This window comes from Scardinius erythrophthalmus (assembly GCF_964197995.2).
Source record: "Scardinius erythrophthalmus genome assembly, chromosome: 9".
NCBI lineage: Eukaryota > Metazoa > Chordata > Actinopteri > Cypriniformes > Leuciscidae > Scardinius > Scardinius erythrophthalmus.
Genome location: NC_138229.1, coordinates 30,886,911 through 30,909,934, shown reverse-complemented (window position 1 = coordinate 30,909,934; position 23,024 = coordinate 30,886,911). Strand labels below are relative to the sequence as shown.

The 23,024-nt window shown below is 38.2% G+C and overlaps 1 protein-coding gene across 5 annotated transcripts; it reads left to right on the top strand.

The window, feature by feature from the left end:
• Positions 1 to 251: 251 nt before the first annotated feature.
• On the top strand, positions 252 to 20,537 carry LOC308696083 (phospholipid scramblase 1-like). Of its 5 annotated transcripts, XM_081374456.1 has the most exons (12): positions 387 to 442; positions 648 to 742; positions 10,274 to 10,299; positions 10,499 to 10,537; positions 10,655 to 10,738; positions 10,832 to 10,902; positions 12,464 to 12,506; positions 13,250 to 13,470; positions 18,249 to 18,410; positions 18,507 to 18,668; positions 18,792 to 18,843; positions 18,945 to 20,537. In XM_081374456.1, the coding sequence occupies exons 4-11, from the start codon at positions 10,522 to 10,524 to the stop codon at positions 18,819 to 18,821; spliced, it is 789 nt and encodes a 262-aa protein (XP_081230582.1). In that variant the 5' UTR covers positions 387 to 442; positions 648 to 742; positions 10,274 to 10,299; positions 10,499 to 10,521; the 3' UTR covers positions 18,822 to 18,843; positions 18,945 to 20,537. The 5 variants fall into 5 exon arrangements, with proteins under 5 accessions (XP_081230580.1, XP_081230581.1, XP_081230579.1 ...); XM_081374454.1 differs by having other exon boundaries at positions 252 to 742; XM_081374455.1 differs by having other exon boundaries at positions 280 to 742; positions 10,259 to 10,299.
• The last annotated feature ends 2,487 nt before the right edge of the window (positions 20,538 to 23,024 follow it).

The following is a 23,024-nucleotide window of genomic DNA, read 5'->3' as shown; positions in this document are numbered from 1 at the left end:
TAAATATAGCCTCATTTTTTTTATATATATAAATCGTTAATGTGAATACAAGGCAATTAATGGCAAAAAAAAAAAAAAAAAAAATACTTAAAAAAAAAAAGTTATATCTTTTTACAACATAAAACGTTTCCTTTACCACTATGCACTGTTTTGATAAGAGGTTTCCTGTTAATTGTGGATGGACTGAGATTACAAGTCATGATATATAACCCTATATATATATATAAACCCTTTGATCAATCTCTCAGTTTCCTTCACGTTCCATTTCCTTAGGAAAAAAATAAAAAAGATCCCGAGGACTGGAGTTGAGAACCACTGGTCTAATGTTGATAATTTCCATAGATATAAACTCTCTATATCCATGGAGACACTTCCGTCATAAAGCCAGACGAATACTTCGAGGTAACCTAAGAGGATCTGAGAAATGCCAAGAGCTGTCACGGTAAAATGGTCATGAAGAGATTATTATTGTCAGTCTGTTTCGTTTGTTTGTAAGGGGTGTGTTCGCGCCCACAAGCACCAGACTGTTTCCTGGAAAGGAAACTAATGAGCAGTGTGCGAGGAAGATAAAGAGCGAAGAGAAAACAGTGGGATTGTCTCTCATTAAAACATTATTATTATCAAATTTAATATCCTACCTCTCTTAGAGTGGGTTTTCGAGAAAAAAAAGAAAGGAGTTTCAGGAATAAAACAAATCTGCGGCATCAACATCCACAGTAGCCTACTTCTCTTTCACAAACAGGTGAGTTGGCATTTTAAATTCATGATGAAACGTATTGTCAGGTATGCTTACCTGTTTAATCCAATTAAATTCAAATCAACAGGACTAGGTTACACACCTAAAAATGTAGCATATTTAACGGTTACATCGGGTAGAAATACATCCTTAAAGTAACAACTGCACGTATACATCTGTTACAGTAGCCTATAGTTTCCATCCCTCTGGAATTATTGTCATGTCGTTGTTATGTACGCTAATTATGCCTTTTCTTCACTTCAACTATATTCAGCTAAAATACTGAAGGCCTAGTGGTATTGAGTGGCACTGACTAGAAATGATAACACACATTGTAACACTTTACAACAAGGCCTCATTTTAACATTAGGAAATTCATTAAGTAACAAATTAACAGTGAGTTTACAACATTTATTAATGTTAACATTTACATTTATTTTGGTGAAACAATTCATTAACTTGCTAACAGATACATTTTTGATCTTAAAATGTAGTTAATGTTGAGATAAACATTAACTAAGGTCAATAAATGCCGAAGATGAAGTAGCCTATTATTGTTCATTCTTAGCTCATGTATTAACTAATGTCAACAATTGAAAACTTATTGGAAAGTGTTACTGCATAAATGATCAATTCGTTTCTATTAATCACATAATGAGACTGCTAAAAACATGAATTAAGGTATTCAAAAGGATTGAAGATGATGTGGCTCATTTAGCAATCTAGTTAGGCCTATTAATTATGCAAATAATTATTATTTGGTAATATTTTGTGTCCTTAAATGTTAAATGTAACAAGGTTGGTTGATAAGGAAAAGAGGCAGGGACCTGCAAACAATCAACATCCTTTTAATATCAAAATAAACAAACACAAAATTAAATTAAAGCGGCTACCTTTCACAGATAACTGCTGCACAAACATAAACAAAACACAATGTAAAGTCCAGGCGTGGTCCTCTCTCGTTCTTCATTGTCGTCATTCCTCCTTTTATCCTTCTGTGGCTCCTCCGGGAGAGACATTATGGCGGGCGCGCATTAGCAATCGCCCTGCTTGCCACATTAACTATTTGTGTTTTTTTCTGTATGAATGTTCATCATTTGCAATCGCGCCAGTGGCCACTCAGCACTCTACTTCACTACGCCACAGCACCTTGGGGAAGTACATTGTATTTAGCATTTAAAGCAGGGCTGGGGAACTTTGGTCCAGGAGGGCTATTGTCCTGCAGAGTTTAGCTCCAACCCTGAAAAAAACTCACCTGATTGTCAAGTCAAGTCAAGTCAACTTTATTTATATAGCGCTTTTCGCAATACAGATTGTATCAAAGCAGCTTCACAGTATTAAATAAAATAGTACATCAGTGTTTGTTTCTGGTGTAAAACATCCACGTTTGGTAATGCTGATCAATAGCACTGTTGAATCGATTAATCAAATTAAGTATCCCCAACTGAGCAAGCCAAAGGCAACAGTGGCAAGGAACCGAAAAATGCTGGTGGATCTGGATATCCTAGGTATGACCAAAAGCCTCGAATTTAGTGATCTTAAAGAGCGCGATGGATTATAGGGCGATAGAAGATCCGTTAAATAAACTGGAGCTAAGCCGTTTAGGGCTTTATAAGTCAGTAGCAATACCTTGTAATTAATACGGAACTTTATAGGTAACCAATGTAGTGATGATAAAATTGGTGTTATATGGTCAAACTTTCTTGATCTAGTAAGAAATCTAGCGGCGGCATTTTGGACTAACTGTAGCTTGTTTATTGAGGTTGCAGGACAACCAGCTAATAAAGCATTACAGTAATCTAGTCTCGAGGTCATGAATGCATGAACTAACTTTTCTGCATCAGAAACTGATAGCATGTTACGTAACTTAGCAATATTTCTAAGGTCAAAAAAGGCTGTTTTTGTAACATATGAAATATGATTTTCAAAAGACAAGTTACAATCTAATATAACACCCAGGTCTTTTACTGTAGAGGATAAAGTAACAGGACACCCTACTATGTTAAAGTTGTATTGTAAGAGGTTTTGTGGGCGGTTTTTTGAACCGATAAGTATTAGGGTAAACGTACCTATTAAGCTCAAGTACCCATTAAGCACACTACCATCTTGGAGCTCAGATTATAAAAAGAAACAGCAATGTATTATCCTATTTGATGTATTAACCAATTGATGTGTTTGTTACTATATACCTCCTGTAATTTTAAACCAATCAGACCATTGCACACTGAGATATGTGTGTCCATGTGTTCACACTGTCTGGCGGCTATTTTCAAAGCTGTCTGAAAACTTTCACCAGAAGAGGAGCCCCTCAGATGTGCATTTTTTATATGTTTAAGCCTTTATTTTGAAGAAGTACATCTTCTTATTGCAAAATTAAGAGATTAATGTTTAGACTTTTAAATATTATAACCTGGAACCTGGATGTGGGAAATAATTACAGTTAGATCTAAAAGATAGTTTTAGCAACATAGCCCAGATGCTACGAACATAGCTAGCTTACTAGCTGTATAAGATTGTGTGCTACATTAATATATTACTTCACAGGAATTAATGGCTTGTACTTTTAAATCCATAATATTATAATTTTACATTTTATTGATAGTCTGTGGTTTTAAACTGCTGTAATTTTTAAAGAATTCATATTATTGTTAGGTGAGCTTAAAGGGTGCACTACTATGACAATCACACAGCTTCAGTGTGACATCAATTAGAAAAAGCATAATTTCATAGATATTGTCTATAATAGTTGTTCATATTAAAATTGGTATAAACTTAATACATTACCTAGATTATTAATTTAGCTAAATATTTTCCTTTAAATTTTAATTTAATATTTATTAATTAAAAAATGTTTTTGCTCCAATTAAGCACAGTGTGTGCTCCCTTTAAGCTCACCCACATTAAACGTCTATGTAAATACTTAATAATCAGAATTTAAATATTAACTGATGGTTGTCACTGTTAATCTTCAAAAAAATGATTAATAAACTTATTTTCACAGTCTTAAGATGACAAAAGCTAGACGAAACTATAGTGTATGCCCAAAGATGAAAGAGGCATGTCATACAAAGAAGGAGCCATCAGAAACCTGTCGTATCTGTCCAAGAAGTTTGGAGTAGACAGGAAAGCTCTGACCCAGAGAGTTAAAGGGATACTCCACTTTTTTTGGAAATAAGCTCATTTTACAACTCCCCCAGAGTTAAATAGTTGAGTTTTACCGTTTTCGAATCCATTCAGCCGATCTCCGGGTCTGGCGGTACCACTTTTAGCATAGCTTAGCATAATGAATTGAACCGGACAAGACCATTAGCATCTCTCTCAAAAAAATGACCAAAGAGTTTCGATATTTTTCCTATTTAAAACTTGACTCTTCTGTAGTTACATCGTGTACTAAGACGGACGGAAAATGAAAAGGTGCGATTTTGAGAGTATAGTTCCTAGCCATATCAGCCTAGAAAATTTAAACTTTACATTTTCCGTCGGTCTTATTACACGATGTAACTACAGAAGAGTCGAGTTCACGCGCAGTTCACTCTCGCGTGCAATACCAAAGTTCCGACGCGCTCGTTATCGTTCAGAATCTCGGGAACGCGAGCAGCGATTTCAGAAACACGAGCACCAGGAAAGCAGTGACTGTGCACCTTATTTTTACCTGATGTAGCATGGACGTGCCGAACAATGGAATCACCGATGATCACAGCATCGCGTTCTGTTTCGCGAAGAGCGGAGAAGCGGTTTTGTGTGGATAACTCGAAAACCGGGAGGGTCGGAGAGGGTCTTGGTCTAGACCTGACTCGCGTCTTTCGCTGCGAAATATCCAGGCTTCGTGGTGGCGTGTTGGAGCCGGAGTGAACGAGACCATGGCTGATCGCGACCTTGGCGCTCGGGACCGATGCCGAGTAACGCACGGAGTAGACGAGGTCGGAGTCAGCGGGTTAGTAACGTTAATCACTGATTTGTGTGCATCGGCGATTCGGCGCGTGATGTTTCAAGAGCCAAACGCCGGTCTCTCAGCTCGGCCTGTCTCACTAAAAGGTCGTGGATCTGTTTCTCAACAGCTTCCAGCTCAGACTGTACCGCGTGCAGCTCAAATGTGTCCTCACCTGCACCAAAAGGTAGACTACATACATCTGATATATTCGCCATTTTAACAGATGGACAGTAAGTTAGCAACGACACTACCAGTGATGCTATCAATTAATACTAATTTCTGACAAACGTCTTAGATATAATCCGTCTTTTTAGTGGTACGGGTGTAGAGTAGACGCACGATAGGTGAAAAATGTTTGTAAGTGAGTGTTGAGAAGACGCGTTCAGCCGTGATCCCCGGGAGTAACCTATAAGAGTATCCAGCGTTGGATCACTAACAGGCTTGAGACACGTCTGCTTAACAGTCCGCGTTGTAACTATGAGGTTTGAGCAGTAGTGCTTCTCAGTGAGGAAAAGTAGAAAATGTTTGTTGTAAGTAAGTTTAAAGAGTAAAATCAAGAATTATAAATCAAATCGATAGAGCTCCAAAGACAACAACGCGTTCAGACGCGACGCATGCGCATTCGACAACAGGAAAAGCATGTGACACGATCTGTGGTCTCCAACAATCCTTACCTCATCCTTATTGTAGCCTTAGTGATCCTGAAGACATTGATTAGCTTGTTGTCAGGTTTGATTAGGGTTGGAACTAAACTCTGCAGGAGAGTGGCCCTCCAGGACCAACGTTCCCCACCCCTGATTTAAAGATAATGACATCAGATGAATGATACTGTTAAGCAAAGTTTTTAACCAAGAGGTTCCTGCCAGTCCTGGTCTCTTTATTGTAAGTCAAATGAGTCAGATTACTGATATTCTCACCTTTTGTCTTTAATGGCTCTTGGAACCCCTGTCCCAATCTTTGAGTAGTTATGCTGATTGGGTTAGGAGTGGTAACACTTGAGACTGGGATGGGTTCCTATGACCTGGATACTTCATTTGAATGGTTTAAGGTCGTCACCCAGGTGCGTTGTCTCCATTTCCAAGTAGGGCTGCACAATTAATCGCAATAAAACCGCATGCGATTTGGCAAAGCCTGCGATTATTTTATGCGCAGCTTGTCAGTGGAGTTAATTGGTAGTAAATACTGCCCCATTTGAACACCAGAGGGCGCTCTCATGCAAACACGATAAATATGCCCCGCCGCAGAAGGGCATCATTCCAGGAAATTCCTATCTGTAGCTGAATAAACAGAAGATTGAAACGCTTTGATTAAACATGACTTCACGACTGCCTTATTCTGTGTAAGAAGGCACATCATCTCACAGAAGGATGCTCAACTGTCGTTATGAAGTGAGTTTGGAGTAAATGCATGTTATTAAATGTTGTCTGTTGTTGGACAAGAGGTTCATAAATGCTTCTCATGTTTTGGAAAGATGTTTGATGCGTGTTGTTTTTCCAAATGCACGTTATTAGTGACTCAAACTCAAAGTGCTTTCAGATGGAGCAGCGTTTACAGAGCCATACATCAATGACAAGCTGCGCATAAAAAATAATCGCAGCCTTTGTGATTTTAAAATCGCGATAAGCCATCTCGATTTAAGTGCGCAAATTGCGATTAATCGTTCAGCCCTATTTCCAAGCACTGCCCGCTAAAATCATAAAAGTAATCCACATGGCTCCGAGGGTTAATAAATGCCTTCTGAAGAGAATCGATGCATTTGTGTAAGAAAAATATTTAAACCCCTTAAATAACTAGCTGTGTCGATTACTTTTATGATGGATTGATGAACTTTTTTGGGCTTCAAAATCTCGTCCTCAATTGACCGTTCGCAAAACCCCGCCCTCGAACGGTCCTCGTCCAATCCTAGCTCAGCAACTGTAACTAAGGAGAAGGACCTCCGTCAAACATTGCGATTTCAGCAACATGGTGAAACGATGCGCCTATGGCACCTGCAAGTCTGACACCAGGTACCCCAAAGGTTTAGAGGGAGGGGTCGTTTTTTTTGCCTTTCCAAAACCCAAGACCCAAGCGGAAAGATGCCGACAATGGATTAAGCAGTGTGGGAGACCTTACTCACAGCTAAATGCCTCGAAGATTAATAAGCATACATATGTCTGCTGTAAGTAAAGCTAGCGAGCTAACTTAGCATATCAATTATCAATAAGTAGTTTAAGTAAGTTACTCTTACAACACTTTGCAGTTTTAATGATGTCCTGTATGAATAAAATGTCCCCTGGGATCTCATTTATAAAACTGTGCGTAGGAACCTTACTAAAAGTGTACGTGCGCCCGAAAGCCAAAAATGGTGTACGCAAAATAATATTCGGATTTATAAATCCGTTCGTACGCCAGAACCTGCGCAGAATTCACTTTATAAATCCCAGTCAGCGGAAGATTGTACGCACATGCGTCTCCTCCCCGAAATAACCATATATGGAGCTTACAACGCCTATTTTAACTATGCAGATCCTCATCTGCATATCATTTGCATATGATTATTCATCCACGTGATAACGTTTAACGGTACAAGACACATTACATTAATAAAAATCAAGTAGTTGCCTATCCTTGCCTTGTTTTTGAATACATAAATCAAATAGTGTAAAATACATTTCAGAGAAAGTTTTTCTCAATCTTTTCCACTGGCCGAATAGCGTGCCGCACGAGTGCTATTTTTAGACCGCAAGGCCGCGTGACGTCAGCAACGTAAACCGGAAGGGGGTCAACATAGAAGCGCGCTCGCTCAAGATCAGTTGGCAAAGTAAATAAAAGAAGACATGTTAAAGCTTTATTTAAGTTGTGAAATGTTCTACTAATTCTGCACATTTAATCCAAAATCTATCAATATTTAGAGGGGTCATCTCAATATTACTTTGATGCTTAAAGGCAATCATATTTCCAACAAGTGACCCCATTCAATTTCATTCTGAAATATACACTTGAACTTTGAAAATGTAAAAAGTTATTTTCTATAAACATTTACTTGGATTTATTATTTCATTTTTGTTTACAAATAGGGGTAATTTATAACCTATATCCACAGAGAGAATGAAGGTTAATTGCAAAGAGAACAGTTGTGCACTATTGCCTTCATTGTATGTACAGTGAAAGCAATAAAGAAAGATAATAGAAAATATTCTAAGTTTTAAGGTAATGAGTAGATTAACATAGAATTGATATCTTGGGAATTTTTGATCAAAATGTATTTTACATAAAACTAATGAAATGCATACACATGAAATGATCTTTTAAACATTTTAATTCAAAAGTTATTAGTTTAAAATCATCATGAATAACAATGAAATACCCATTAAGTGTTGTTGGTTGTGACCAAGTAGCATTAGCGATCGCTAAACAAAAAATAAATACATTAATAATAATATAAATTACCCCCAACAACTGTCAGACGTAAGACAACCAGAGGACATAGTATATATGACAGACAGGACATAGGGTGGTAAAAGATAGCTTGTTGAAACTGCAAAATGTCACTGTCAGTGGCGTAAGGCGATGTTTTTTGGGGGAGAAATTCTGTCGATAACAATCTACCTCTGGATCAGGTCGGCTCTTTTTCACGTCTTTTTCAGCCCTCTACACTCAAGCCATCTCTTCAATTGAATATTTGTATGTTCTTCTACTTCTATACCAGTGAAGTTGGCACCGGGGACATCATTCTCGGACAGAGTTAGCAGGTTTAGCTCAGTAGACATCTCGTCCGTAAACTGTTTACATGCGTCTAGCATGAGTGACACGCGCGAGTTTGACCCCCCTAGCAACCGTCGCTAGCTTAATGAATATTAATGAGAAAAGGTGACGTATATCGTGCGGTACGCTATTGTATTTTTAATTGATATTTTTAATGGAAACAGATAGGCCTTGGGCATTATTTGCACGAAACTATTTTCTCAGACAATCTGGTAGGCTATTATCATAATAAGCAGTTATCTCTGTGGTTAAAACATTAAAACACAGCATGCCAGAGGAAAAGTTCAAAAACTGCATCCACAACAAATATTTCTATTGACTGAATTTGAATATAAAAATGTTGTAATTTCTTAGTAATGATTTCATGTTTAAGTGCTTAACTCCATTAATTTGAATGGCATATTTAATCTAAATGTTTATATCAGAAGTAAAACATAGTTTAAATCATTATTTTATTTATTTAAACTGTTATTTGCATCAGTTTCACTAAACGGCCCAACGCGCTCGTTGTCGCGGACATTTAAAGGTTGTATCAGTGATTTCAGGCCCAAAATTCTTTTTATCACATTCATCTAATCTTTCCTAACGATCCGCTAGCTGCCCGCCCCATAAGCATGCCATAAAAAAAAAATGCGTCTCTGTAGGCAGCCTAGGCTCTGAGATCTGCACGCAAAAACAAGTGGTTTCACCAACCACTCAAAACCAAAACAAATAGTGTTCCGACCAATCACGGACGGGGGGAGGGTGTTGAGAGGTTTTGTGCTCGTGCACGGCTGCATGTGAAGTCGGAGCTGAAGAAGATGCTGGCTCAAAACCTCACAACACCCTCCCCCTGTCGGTGATTGGTTGGAACACTATTTGTTATTTGCTTCAAGTGACAGGCTTGGTGAGTGAAATTATATTTATATTATCTTTCGTATATATAATATATTTATATTATCTTTAATAATATAATATATTTATATTATATTATTATCTATCTTTTATATTATGTTACATTTTCTTTAGATTTTCTGTCTAAAAGTGACCAAAAAGACACTTAACTCCAGCTCACCATCGGTGTCGCCATTTCCCTTTGTCTCCAGAATGTGCGTACGCAAGGCTCAAAGTTTGCTTAAAGGTGTGCACATTCTCCCGTCAAGTTTGTTTTTTATAGATCACAACCTTTTGCGTGGGAACTGGCGTACGTACGTTTCCAGCCCCGTTTTATGCTTTATAAATGAGACCCCTGGTCCTCTCTCGTCCTTCACTGTTATCATTCCTACTTTTATCCTTCCGGAGCTCCTCTGTGAGAGATACGAGCATTAGCAATCGCCCTGCTTGCCACATTAACTATTTGTGTTTTTTTTTTTCATATGAATGCATTATTTTGTGATGGTTATTCTATGTGCAAAAGCTGCAGTTTATAACAATTAGTACAATTTTAAAAGTGGTACAACTAATGTTGCAAACCTCTTGCTTTTGAATTATCACAAAATCAGGTGGCTACCAGTGGATTTTAGGATAAAATATAAAAGTCTACTGTATGTTTTTAAAGCAGTGCATGGGATAGCTCCTGCGTATTTATCTGAGCTTATTGCTCTTCATCAAGCACCTAGGTCTTTAAGATCAAATATTAAGTCATTGCTTTCTGTCCCTCGATCTCATTTAAAGTTAAAAGGTGATCAGGCCTTTGCTGTTGCTGTCCGAGGCTTTGGAATAGTCTGCCTCTTGAACTAAGAGAGATCACTTCTTTAAATGTATTAAAAGCTTGTGTTAAAGCTTTTGAGAGGTTGGGATAGTATCTGTATAAGTAAGTTGCATATTGTTTTTATGTGTTGTTTGTTTTTATGATGCTGATTGTACAGCACTTTGGTCTGCAGGTGCAGTTTCAAAGTGCTTTATAAAAGTAAGTGAAGTAAGCAACTTCCCAGATAATTCCCGGTGTTCTCAGCCTAAACGTTGTATATTAATGCCTTCCTGTTATGCAAATTCATTGACTATTATAAACTCTGTTAGGCTGCCGAAATTCTATTCCTTACAATGCATGGAAAAAACATACAGGAAAATATTTGCTTAACTTGCTTTTCTGGTTTGCATGTTTGCAGAGAGTAATTTGCAGCTGCCCACCATGGCAACAAATAATGGTAAGTTTGTCAAAACCTAATCATCAGTAACCTGATCCTGACAGCAATGTGTTAAATTGCTGTTATACAGTACACAACTAAAAGAAACAACCTGCTCTTTGATACTCTTTAAACTAGGTTACCCCATTGACCTCCAACCACAGAAAAATGCTATTAATTCCGCCCCTCCTTATAGCCAGGGACCAGCCATACCAGGCAATGGTAAGGGAATCTATGGAAAAGTTAATTTTTCAAAATTGTATCCCACTTTTTCAGATCCTGATGTTTAAGAAGTCATGTTCTTTCTTTCGCAAGGTCAAGTGCCAATGATGCCAGTTCCACAGAGACCCGAAGGCTGTCCACCAGGACTGGAGTACCTGACGCAGGTAGAGCTTCACTGCTGCGAATGAACAGCTCTGTATGACACTGAAAACACTGATGTTTTTTTCTTGCATGAGATATCTTCTCAGCAGTGGTGGCTCGTCAGGGGAGGCAAGGAAGGCACAGCCTAATCAAAATGTTGCGTCTCAGAAAGTGTATTTCTTGTTTGTAACTTCACCTCTGTAAGTGTAACCACCGCGCGCTGCTTCTCAGAATGTGCTGAATCTGTGAAACGCGAGTCTGAGGGGATGGAGATCAAATCCATAGCCGGAGACTTGTGCCTCCTTTGGTTTAAAAAAAGTAGCCAATCACCATCAAATATTTTAATTTCAGCGATTAGGAGTGTTGAGAAAAGTAACATGGCAGAGGAGGCTAGCCTCCCTTGGTATAGAGCTGGTAAGTCCCGCCCATCCGTAAAACCCCGCTGGACCTCTAGGTTGAAAAATCATCAATGCAAGTGAATGGGAGAAAATAATTATTTTCTGGTCCCGTTTGAATTGTGCCATGAATGTGAACATATGTTGTCTGTGAATTTTTTATATAACTTTTCATGTTACGAGTTTGACAGTATATGGTATGATTCTTCGGCTAGCAGTTGTGGAAAAGACATAACGAGAAAGACTACATGTCGCCAATGTGACGTCACCCCATAAAGTTGACTTACCCGTGGTTTTCACCAACCTCAACGATTTTGTCCTCTCCCTGAAAGAAGGCGGTGAAGTGCACCAAAGACACAGCCATGTTTAGCGGGATCCGTGAGCTAGTGTCCGTGTGCTAGTGGTGTTGACGTTTCAAACGCGTCGAAAGCAGCGAAGAGTTGTAGTCCACAAAGTGCTCTCACACAAAGTCTAACCGTATCAAACTTCTACCCGCTAAATTGTAGCATTCTTTACACGAAAAGTTATATAAAAAATTAACAGACAACATATGTTCACATTCATGGCAAAATTCAAACGGGACCAGAAAATTATTATTTTCTCCCATTCACTTGCATTGATGATTTTTCAACCTAGAGGTCCAGGGGGATTAGCGGAAGGGGCGGGACTTACCAGCTCTATATCAACCAATCATCGACAAGACGTAAATTACGTGATATTAGTTTGAACTGCTACCGCTGATGTAACTATGGAGAGTAGAGAGATTGAATATTTGATCGCAAACAAATTTACTAAACTAACATTCAAACAACAGCTAAATTAAAATAAAAGAAGACCCCATGCCTAAGTTGGATATTGGCTGCCCCAATCAGATTCACTAAACCGCCGTGATCTTTTAACACGGACATTTAAAAGGACAAAGTGATAGGCTAGGACTAGGTGAGTGAAATAATGTTTATATTGTCTTGATGTCTGTGTCGTTTTCTATAAACATTCAGGTATATAAGTGACCAAAAAAAAAGCCATTTTAAAGTAGTTGAAAATCCGACCGCTAAGATTGTGTGCCGCCTCTATTTTAAAACCCACCAGCCGCCACTGCTTCTCAGGAAGTGGTGACTAAGCTTGCGCTTTGAAATGAATATGTGTGTAAAAGATTGTTTTCAACATGTATTCCCTTTTTACAACACAGATTGATCAACTTCTTGTAAAGCAGAAAGTTGAGCTAGCTGAAGGTAATATTGTGATGTTTGTTGTAGTTTTTCCTCTGATATTACTTTGAATATTTTGAATGTGTTTCAATGTAAGGCATATTACCTTTCTCTAAGCCCCGCCCCCTTGGTTACTTCTGCTTGATCATTTAAGCTTTACACAACATCCCATAGGAATTAACTGGAAATTTACATGAACAATATGATTTTCAGTAAAATGAATGTTTTCATAGAATATTGACTCGGCCTATCAAGCAGCCAAGAAGTAGTGACATGACAACTTTATAGCCATGCCCTAGCAACCAGTTACAGCTACACCCTAGCTACTTCCTAGCAACCACAGTGCCGAGTATTGCCATGGCAAGCACCACTCACATTTTCAGAAATTTTGTTTTTCAGAAATCTAGTTTTTATTTAATTTTTTTTTATATATAATTTGAATTAATTTATTCATTTTATTTTATAGTAGGTGAAAAAAGGCCCAATGTTTTACATATTCTTTGCTTATAAAACTTCTGTAATATGAATCTTTATTATTCATATTACAGTAACCTGTAATATTAAACTATCCAAACACACAGGACTTCCATAGAATTCTATTAAAAAAAAGTTTGTCTAATAATATGGCAACACTGTTGCTAAGGTAGGATTACTTAAAAAGTAACCTTTTTAAGGTGGGGTTTACAGATGGGTCAGTTAATGCAGTGCACTACACAGGTCTTTATTTTATAATTTTGTTTTTATTGTGTTATTGATTCATATCACAGTTATATTGGGCTGGGAGACCAATAACAAGTACATGGTGAAGAACAGCATGGGGCAACAGGTGTTCTATGCGGCTGAGGAAAACGACTGCTGTAACAGACAGTTCTGCGGGCCATTACGCTCATTCGTCATCCATGTTCAGGATAACTTGGGACAGGAAGTGATGACGCTCACACGCCCTTTGAAATGTGGAAGCTGCTGCTGCCCCTGTTGCCTGCAAGAGGTAAAACATGTTTCTGTTCATTAAGTAATTAGTTTATTCAGGTTTCAAAGCCTTTGATTTGAATGTCAGGTTTAGTGGTTAAAAATATAGGCTGGTTGGTGAAAGACTAGGTTCAAACCACAGAAGCAGTGATTCATGAACTAGAAAAAAAAAGATGTTTTAGATAAAACCCTTTTACAATCTACAGTTCAAAAATTTGGGGTCAGCAAGATTTTTTAGAATTTAAGTCTCACCAAGGCTATATTTATTAAAAAATATAGTGTAAACAGCAATATTGTCAAATATTATTAGAATTGAAAATAACTTTCTATTTTAATATATTGTAAATATATATATATATATATATTTTTGTGATGTCAAAAGCATAATTTCGGCATCATTACTACAGTGTTCAGTGTCAAATAATTCTAATAATGCTGAATTGCTTCTCAAGAAACATATATTATTGAATTAATAATTATAGATTTTTTTTTTCTATAACTTTATAATTGTCTTTACTGTCACTATTTATCAATTGAATGATTGAATGCATCCTTGCTGAATGAAATGTATTTCCTTTAAATAAAATAAAATATATGAAAAATTAAATAAAGTAAAATCAGGGCAGAGGAGAGCTAGCTCCAGTGGAGCACTGAAGAGGGGGCATCTGAAGTAACAAAAGGGCTTGATGTAACGTGAAGTATCTCCTGCTAGAACAAAAACAGATGTGGCCCACTCAAGTATTTGTCGGACCGTAAACAAACCTGTCGCTACTACAGCTATTAAACTAAAAGCTTTACTGAGTGAATACAGATGGCAGAGCATTGAATAATATTACATAAAACAAAAAAGGAAATAAAAAAAAAAGGAAACTAAAAGTAATTAATTGCGTCTGCTTTACTATAAAATATTTAGCCTGGGAAAACCCAGACTACTTCCGGCGAATTTCAATTCTCTCTTCAGGATAGTCTGGAGAAGAGCCCATTCAAACTCATTACTGTGCCGCTGAAATCGCGGCACCAATCAGAAACGTTTGGGGAGGGATTTACATGATGACGACAGCGCAGCGACGCTGAAGGAGTTCTCACGCAGTGAAAAATCAGGCGGGAAGGAAGTCGACCGGAAGTTGAAGTCGGCCGCGTGCCACCATCTTGTAGCAGAACTTCACCTGTAGTTAGCATCCCATTGACTCCCATTCATTTTGGCGTCACTTTGACAGCGAATAACTTTACATCTGAGGCATTTGAAGACTCCATTTGTCCATTATTTATTTCTAAAGAAACACGACAATGTATAAAAGGCTCCATTACCTTGTAGCTTATGTTATGGCCCCGTAGAAGCAGTTTTTGTAAAAGTAGGCTAACGATTGCGTCATAACCACGCGACTCTCTGTCACACAGTAGAGAGATTACCGTATGGACGGGAGGAGAAGCTCGCGGGCAATCGGGGGGACGTAGAGGCAAAATGACAATATAATTAATCAGAATACCTAGCAAAAGTTGATCCTGCTCCATGCTCATGGACAATTCCTACTCACACTCTCCGTCTCTGCGAGATTCGGAAGGGAATGATTCAGATTTCTCTTGGCACAGCTACTAGAAGACAGACGGGTTGCTCACGTGGTCCGTGTAACGCTTGTTTGCTCGGTTTGAGTCTGCGCGTCAGGAAAGGAAGTGCTAAGAAATCACTAAAAATGGGCTTCACTTGTCTCAATTGAGTTCCAATGGGGTCGCTGTGTCCATTTCTTTTACTGTCTATGTGAAAAATACATTGCGGAGCAGAGAGCAGACTGACAACACGCTGACAGACAGGACAGAGCAGGCTTCTTTTCGGTTACGTTTGATATTAAACATATTAAACAAAGTCTCAGCTTACAAATTTGGTAATTTTTTTAAAGAAATTTAAACAATAAATACCGTTTTGTTGCTCTTTAATGTGCCGTGACAGATCGCTGTGTAGAGCATCAGTTAAAGCTGTTCTTGTGAACCGATAATCTCTTCCTTCTAGTTAATTTATAGCCTCAAATAAACATGAACAAACATAAGAAGGAATGTTGTTTTAACCACGGAAAGTGGTCAGTACACTCCGTTTTTCAAGTTCAAATCCTCCTATGTTAATCTACTCTCCTGACTGCTTTGTCGGACAAAATGGCGGATGGCGAAGTATGATTGGTCAGATCACCTGTCAATCAAGCTGAGCTACGTCGGTTGGTGACGCCCCTTTGGAAATGATTCGTCTACATAGCTTCCCCAGACCCTTCACTCAGTTTCAACTGAGAAGGGTCTGGTTTTAACCAGGCTATAAAATATTGTGATCCATTTAACAGATGCATAATTTTATGGTAGGTTAGATCAGCCTGAACTGCAACAAGTGGTGAAAAACAATAAAGTGAAATAATCAACTAACTATGACCAATTATCTGGCCCTCTTAATATATTATCATACCTAAAAATATTTGATCATATCTTTAGCCTACTCAGTAGAGCTGCATCCTTCGGGCACGGGAAGCTTGTGTGTCAAATGTGCCAATCACAATGTGACTTTGTGTCTCAGTCTGTCCTTAACTAAAATGTTGCTATGTATGTATACCTCTAACAACTGTTTTAAAGACAGCTCATTATTTCCATTCAGTCCACCCTCTCCTTCCAAAAGGGGTCCTTCCAAAGCCACACCCCCAAAACACATAAACGCGCGACTCCGACAGCTGAGCTGGAAGACGCATTATTTACCTGAGACGAGCGGAGAGGAAGGAGTGCAGTGCATGTAGCATCATGTCAGAATCACATGTAATAAAACATCTTTATCATTATGAATATAAACAAATAAGATGTATTTTAGTAGCCTACTCACTATCAAGCTATCATATCGATATTGGTAAAGTTTAAAATATATATTTTTTGATTCACTAACAAGCTAGTTATAACTATAAGGCAAAGCTAAAAACAGGTTGCATTGATACACGTTTTTCCATTTCCATCAGTTGCACTGTGATGAAGATGATTTTCGTGTAAGATTCATAACATATAACGTTAGGCCTACTAGCTGTCAAACATGTATTTTGTTATGTAAAGTTCCCCCCACAGCGGAGCCTGCCGTGAACGCGCAGGCTAGTAAACATGCAGGGTCACCGATGATGATGGATAAACAGTTATGGCACATTCACTGGTAGGGACGAAATGCTTTACATTGACTGGCCTTCCCATACTGTGACTACAAACTTGGTCCTCAAATCATTACGTATTATGCAATACATGTAATGCAACTTTATAACGTTGCACTCTTTCTATGAGTTATAAATAGCTAGTAAGATAATATAACGGTAACTAACGTTGCAGTAGGCTATGTAAATAATTATTCTAGCGATATGTAATGCTAAATAAGGTTTGCTAGTACATTTATTTTAGCAACATGACAAGCCAGTGAATTAGCAGGTTTCAATTGTTGCTTTGCACAGTGCGTGACATTTTATCTGTATGTTATGCGGCTAGAGTTTTAACCCTGAGTCAATGGGCTCCGACGGGCTTGTTTATCGTCATCAGTCTTTTTCCGTTTACCTGTCTTTGTCTTCCGTTTACCTGTCTCGAGAAATTGGTAGTTTTGGTTGTTTGTCCGCCATTAGCACAGCTGCTCGGCACACCGGCAATCTTGATTTTGAATGACGGTACGCGCTGTGCAAGAGAGGGGCGATCAGCGCGTACGCGAACTTGATTGACACTGCTAAGACACTCCTCCTGGCTCTGAAGGCATCTGATTGGTTCTTTACACTCGGACCGAGTGGCAGTGATTGGTCAGATTTTTTACTGTCCTGCAGCTGCTACAGAGGTCTGATTGTTTTCATTCCTTTTTCTGAACACATAATGTATTGACTACTCTCAGGATGGAAGGACCATTTCACCCAGTATAAAAAAAAGTGTTTCTGAACAGGATTACCTACCCTAGCTTTAACTAAAATATTGCTATAGTAGCTTAATATTAAAGCTAGAAAACCTATGCACTTGGTAATTGTGATCCAAAAATAAATAAATAAATATTGTCTATTGTATTTCATTATTAAAATCTATTTTCACATTCATCTTGACGCCCCCTGTGGGGCCAGCCCTGTATAAAGGTGATCCAACTGAAGAAGAATGAAAAAAAGCCTCATTAAAATAATTAAATGATTGAAATATTGAATACAGTGTCCACCAAATCAAAGTTATGTGGTGAGACCAATGTGCAGGAAAAAAAACAAAACAAAACAAAACAGGAAAGGAAATCAGAATGAAACCCATACAGACTGTGTTAAGGTCAATAAGTCTTATAAAATATCAGATAATTCAGCCTTTTTATGACAAGGAAAGGTTAGTTCAGGTTGAGTTGTAAAATATCGGATAAATCAACCTTTTTATGACAAGTAAAGGTTAGTTCAGGTTGAGTTATAAAATATCATGTGATACGACTTTTATTTTTTAATTTATGATATGTGTGTAAAATATACTTCACACTTAAGATATTTGAAAACTCATGGACACTCTTAAAATGTTATTACAACATTGCTGAATCAACAGCCAGCCTGTGCATGTCATGTTTAACTGTGAGGAAGTTATCTGTTAAATGTTTAAATCACCTTGACTATTGCAGGACTGATGTGTTGCATGATGGGTACACAGCAATGCCACCATCAACTGTCATGTCTGTGATTGAATTAACAGCTTAAACGCCACCTATTAGTTGTGAATAATAAGATCTACTATATTTTAAGTATAGTTATGCCTAAACTGCTCCAATTGCTGCTGATGTGTCTTTTGTCTGCCTCATAGCTTGAAATCCAATCTCCACCAGGCAACCCGATTGGATACGTGATCCAGAATTGGCATCCTTTTATTCCCAAGTTTACCGTACAGAATGAGAAAAGAGAAGCAGTTCTGAAGATTGTGGGGCCGTTCTGCTCCTGCAAATGCTGCTCTGATGTGAACTTTGATGTATGAACTATATAAGACCGAAATATTGATGATGGTTTACATGTTCTTGGACCATTTTGCATGGTCATAAATAGTTATTTATTTGCATCTAAACAGGTTTTGTCAATGGATGAGTCAGCAACGGTGGGCAGAATCTCTAAACAGTGGACCGGTATGGTGAGAGAAGCTTTCACTGACGCAGACAATTTTGGAATCTCCTTTCCTATGGATCTGGATGTGAAGATTAAAGCTGTTCTTTTTGGAGCATGTTTTCTCATAGTAAGCAAAAATAAGGCATTATCGCATATCGCCATGTTTCTTGTTAGACAGGTTTTTTTAAACTTCCTCTATAGGCTCTGTGTGTTTCAGCATAGTGAATAATCTGATATTGTTCTCTTGTAGGACTTCATGTTCTTTGAACACAGTAAATAAATGATAGTTTTCTGGATGTCATGTAAGTACACTTATATTGCATATGGGAGTATTTTAAAAATGTCCAAAAGCATGATTTGTCCACACGTGATTCTAACTATTGTCTTTCAATGAATATTTCAGGTTGAAGTTTGAACTCCTTATTCTGAACATGGATGCAAATGTGGATCACTTAGCTGACAATTATATTTTACAGATTACTATATGCACATTAAATTATATAGTATTTTATTAATGTTCTTGAGTCACCACTAGGTGACAGCAATTCCCTTCTATAATGTTAAGACCTGCTCTATGGAAGGTTTTGCTAAACAATTAACTTCCTTTAAAACTTTAAGCCATTTTTACACAATATAAACACACTTGTAGCAAGAAAAATGAATGAGAATTTTTGCTCTTGGTATTTGTTTTTTCTGTTCTGTAGAAAAGACAAAATTGAATCTATTCTACAATGGAAAAGGGGTAATATATTTAACATCACTTAATCAGGTAGAAATAGCTATTTAAGGTAATTGCAGGCCACCACTTTTTACAGTCTATGCATAACTGATCACTGTTAGTGCACTTTATATTCAAACATTTTATGTTGTAAAAAGCAGTTGAAATAAGCATATAATAAATATAAGTGTATAATTATTCTAAATAAAATCCACAGTTTCGTTTTGCACCTACTGCCTTTTCCCCAAAGTGCTCTTCAATTCCTCATTATGCCTTCTTGGGAGATAAGGAGGCATTAGATAATGAATACCACTTTCACTTTTTTTTTTTTACCTTTGCTTTCCTGTTATTCAAGTTTTAACATTGCTCAGCAACAACATTGCTCAGGAAGCAAATGATCCTTAAAAAAAGTCCTTAGTCTTATCCTGGAAAATAGATGTTCATCGGTAGAAATTATTTTTGCAACTAAGGACAGCTTTAGAAATAAAAACTGAGAAGGACCCCTCGAAATTCACCTTTTAGTTTTAGAAAAATGTACTATGTTCATAATAGTAGCTACATTTTAATTGTACTGTTTGTGCAGTGTATATTCTGTTGACAGTATGCAAATTTTCTGTATGCATAGAATACCCCAACTATGCCAAAATGTGAGTGTACAACCAGAGTACACTGTGTGGGAAACCGTATCCCATAATGCAATGCACATGACTTTCTATTTACAGTGTGGCGAATGAAACTAATACCTGTTTTTTACTCATTTATTTCTCAAATAATAATTGGATACCACAGCATAGCATTTTGCTGTGTGTAATTTATGTAATTGCATATTGTGTTCTATATCACATATTATTATAACATCCAAAACAGACACACAGAGAGGACTTAAATTCATTGACAATAAAAAAAGTTAAATGCATTATTCTTGTCTGTTTGCATTAACCTTTAGAAGACCGGGGCATGTCATCATCCTAAACTTTTCCCTCTTCACTATTGGAAATATCATCAGTGACAGTGCATACTGTGCTGACTGCAGTAAACAGTAAAATATTATTCTGTTCTTAAGACGTGTAAATAGCCAAGATAAGAAGTGACACTTTCTTGTATTTTCAACTTTTACTTTATTTCTTGTGATTTCATATCTAAAAATGTCTTGTGATGTGACTATTTTTTGTATCTGCGACTACAGTTTTGGTCAGAATTATTGGCATCCCTGGTAAATATTATAAAAGATGGCTGTAAAAAATAAATCTGTGTTGTTTATCCCTTTGATCTTTCATTAAAAAAATCAGCAAAAATCTAACCTTTCTTTTAAAGGGGGGGTGAAATGCTCATTTTCACTCAATCTCCTGTTAATCTTGAGTACCTATAGAAGTATTGCATCCTTCATATCTCCAAAACGTCTTTAGTTTTATTATATTTATAAAAGAAAGATAGGCTGTACCGAGTCTTTCTGGAAAAAACCGAGCGGCTGGGGGCGGGCCGTGTGGGCGGTGTGCTATAGCTGTGCTAACCGAGCTAACAACAACACAGAGAGACATTTGAAGCAGTTTACTCACCGCATGCGACAGCGAACCTTTATCATTGTGACTGCTCGATCCTTAAGCATTAGACGATCTGCAAATCCGTCGATCTGGGCTTTGTTTATAAAACAATCATCGTCGAAATGCAGGGAACAAAGAGTCTTGCACAACCTCTGTTGATGCTTCGAAAAAACAAACTCCATCCACTGTTCCCTTAACGCTGGGTTCTTTGGGAATCTGTGCAGGGTTGTCTTGCCCTGGCAACCAAAAACCCACTTCTTTGGTGACATTGACTTCCCTAAAAGCCGAGCATAGCGCTTTGAGGTAACGTACTGCTTTTGCTCTCTTCTCTCTCTGGTCTACGAGTGCGCGCGCGCGCCCGCGGAGAAGTGCCCTTAGGACCCATATAAGGAAATTCCGCCCTATCTTACGTAAGACAGAGCCATACTCGAAAAAAACTTTCCGAAACTTGTGACAAACCGGAAGGAGTATTTTTGTAACAAAAATACTCCTTCAAACGTACAACTTAACTTTTGAAACTTTGTCCATGTTTAGCATGGGAATCCAACTCTTTAACAGTGTAAAAAACTCAGTATGCATGAAACAGCAATTCACCCCCCCTTTAAGTAAAGGTGTCACATAAACTATCATTCTCCTGCACTTGAGTCCTCACACCCTTTTTGCACTCATCCCTACCTTGACAAAAGGAATTGAAAGGCGTTGTCTCCGCCCTGGCCCCCTCGGGCGGCCAGGGCGGAGACAACGCCTTTCAATTCCTTTTGTCACGGTAGGGATGAGTGCAAAAAGGGTGGGCGGCCAGGGCGGAGCGGCCAGGGCGGAGACAACGCCTTTCAATTCCTTTTGTCACGGTAGGGATGAGTGCAAAAAGGGTGTGAGGACTCAAGTGCAGGAGAATGATAGTTTATGTGACACCTTTATAAGTTTGTTCCCTTTATAAGTCCCCTCTTGTTTGCAGTCTGTGTCGGTACGTTGTCTAATGTTTCCTGTTCCCCGTGATCCTCCTGTAAGTTTCATGTTCTGGTTTTGTTTTGTATTTTCTAGTTATGTTTTCCCCCACGTGGGTTTTGTTTTGTATTTGTTTTCCTTTTTGTAAATAAACTATCATTCTCCTGCACTTAAGTCCTCGCACCCTTTTTGCACTCATCCCTACCGTGACAGAACGTACCGACCAATTGAGGACTCAGCAGAAGAGATGGGCATCTTCCTTTTCCCATCTCCCTACCCCTCCGCTCAACAAGTGGATCCTCGCAGCAAAACCTTTTTCCTTTTTGTAAATAAAGTATCATTCTCCTGCACTTGAGTCCTCACACCCTTTTTGCACTCATCCCTACCATGACAAAAGGAATTGAAAGTGGGGGGAAAATCACATTATGAAATAAATGCTTTTCTCAAATAAAAAATGCACGTTCAGCTGACATAAAATTACTCTCTAAATAAACGAAAAAACCTATCCAGTGAAGTAATGTTTTCTGTGTTGACACTAACCTTGTGGGATGTCCATGTCCTAACTGCTGGGATAATCACACAACCGTATGACACGTCCAATTCGCGAACTAATGATTCATTTGAACCGATTAATTTTAATGAATAGTTAAAACAACTGATCTATACAATACATTGTTATTACTGATAAAGTGCAAACCTGCTTATATTTAAATAAAGGAGAACCATATTGACATTGAATATGCACAACACCGACATTCTGGATAGAGACGTAAATGAAGTTGGTGTCGTGAACCCTTGCGCATGCGTAGTAAAAGTATAACCTGTGGGGAAAAAGGTGTTTTAAACCTTATTTTGGGGAAAAGTCATCAAACTTTTTCAGCGATATTTATCATATTTTACTGCTGTTTCTATACATGCAGTTTTTATGTCCCAGTGACCAGTGAAAGTGCAGTTCTGACTCTCTGCCCATTCATTTAGATAGGAGCCTGGTCTTGTTAGTCCGAAATAGCTGCCCGGAGGCGTTGCCAAGATGGCGGCTGAGTGGCACGACTTGCCTAAAAGGACTTTGATAATACACATATGGACTGGCCGGTTAGGGGCAGTATAACATATGGAATGTCACTGGCGTAGCTCCAGCCTGAGAAGGGGGGGGCTAGACCGGACATTGACAGCAGAGCGGACTCTGCCAAGGGAAAGACACGGGCTCACCGTAGGGAGCTGGTCGTGGAAGAATTCACATATGGGATCGCCACAGGGATCACCACAAATGGAACCCAGC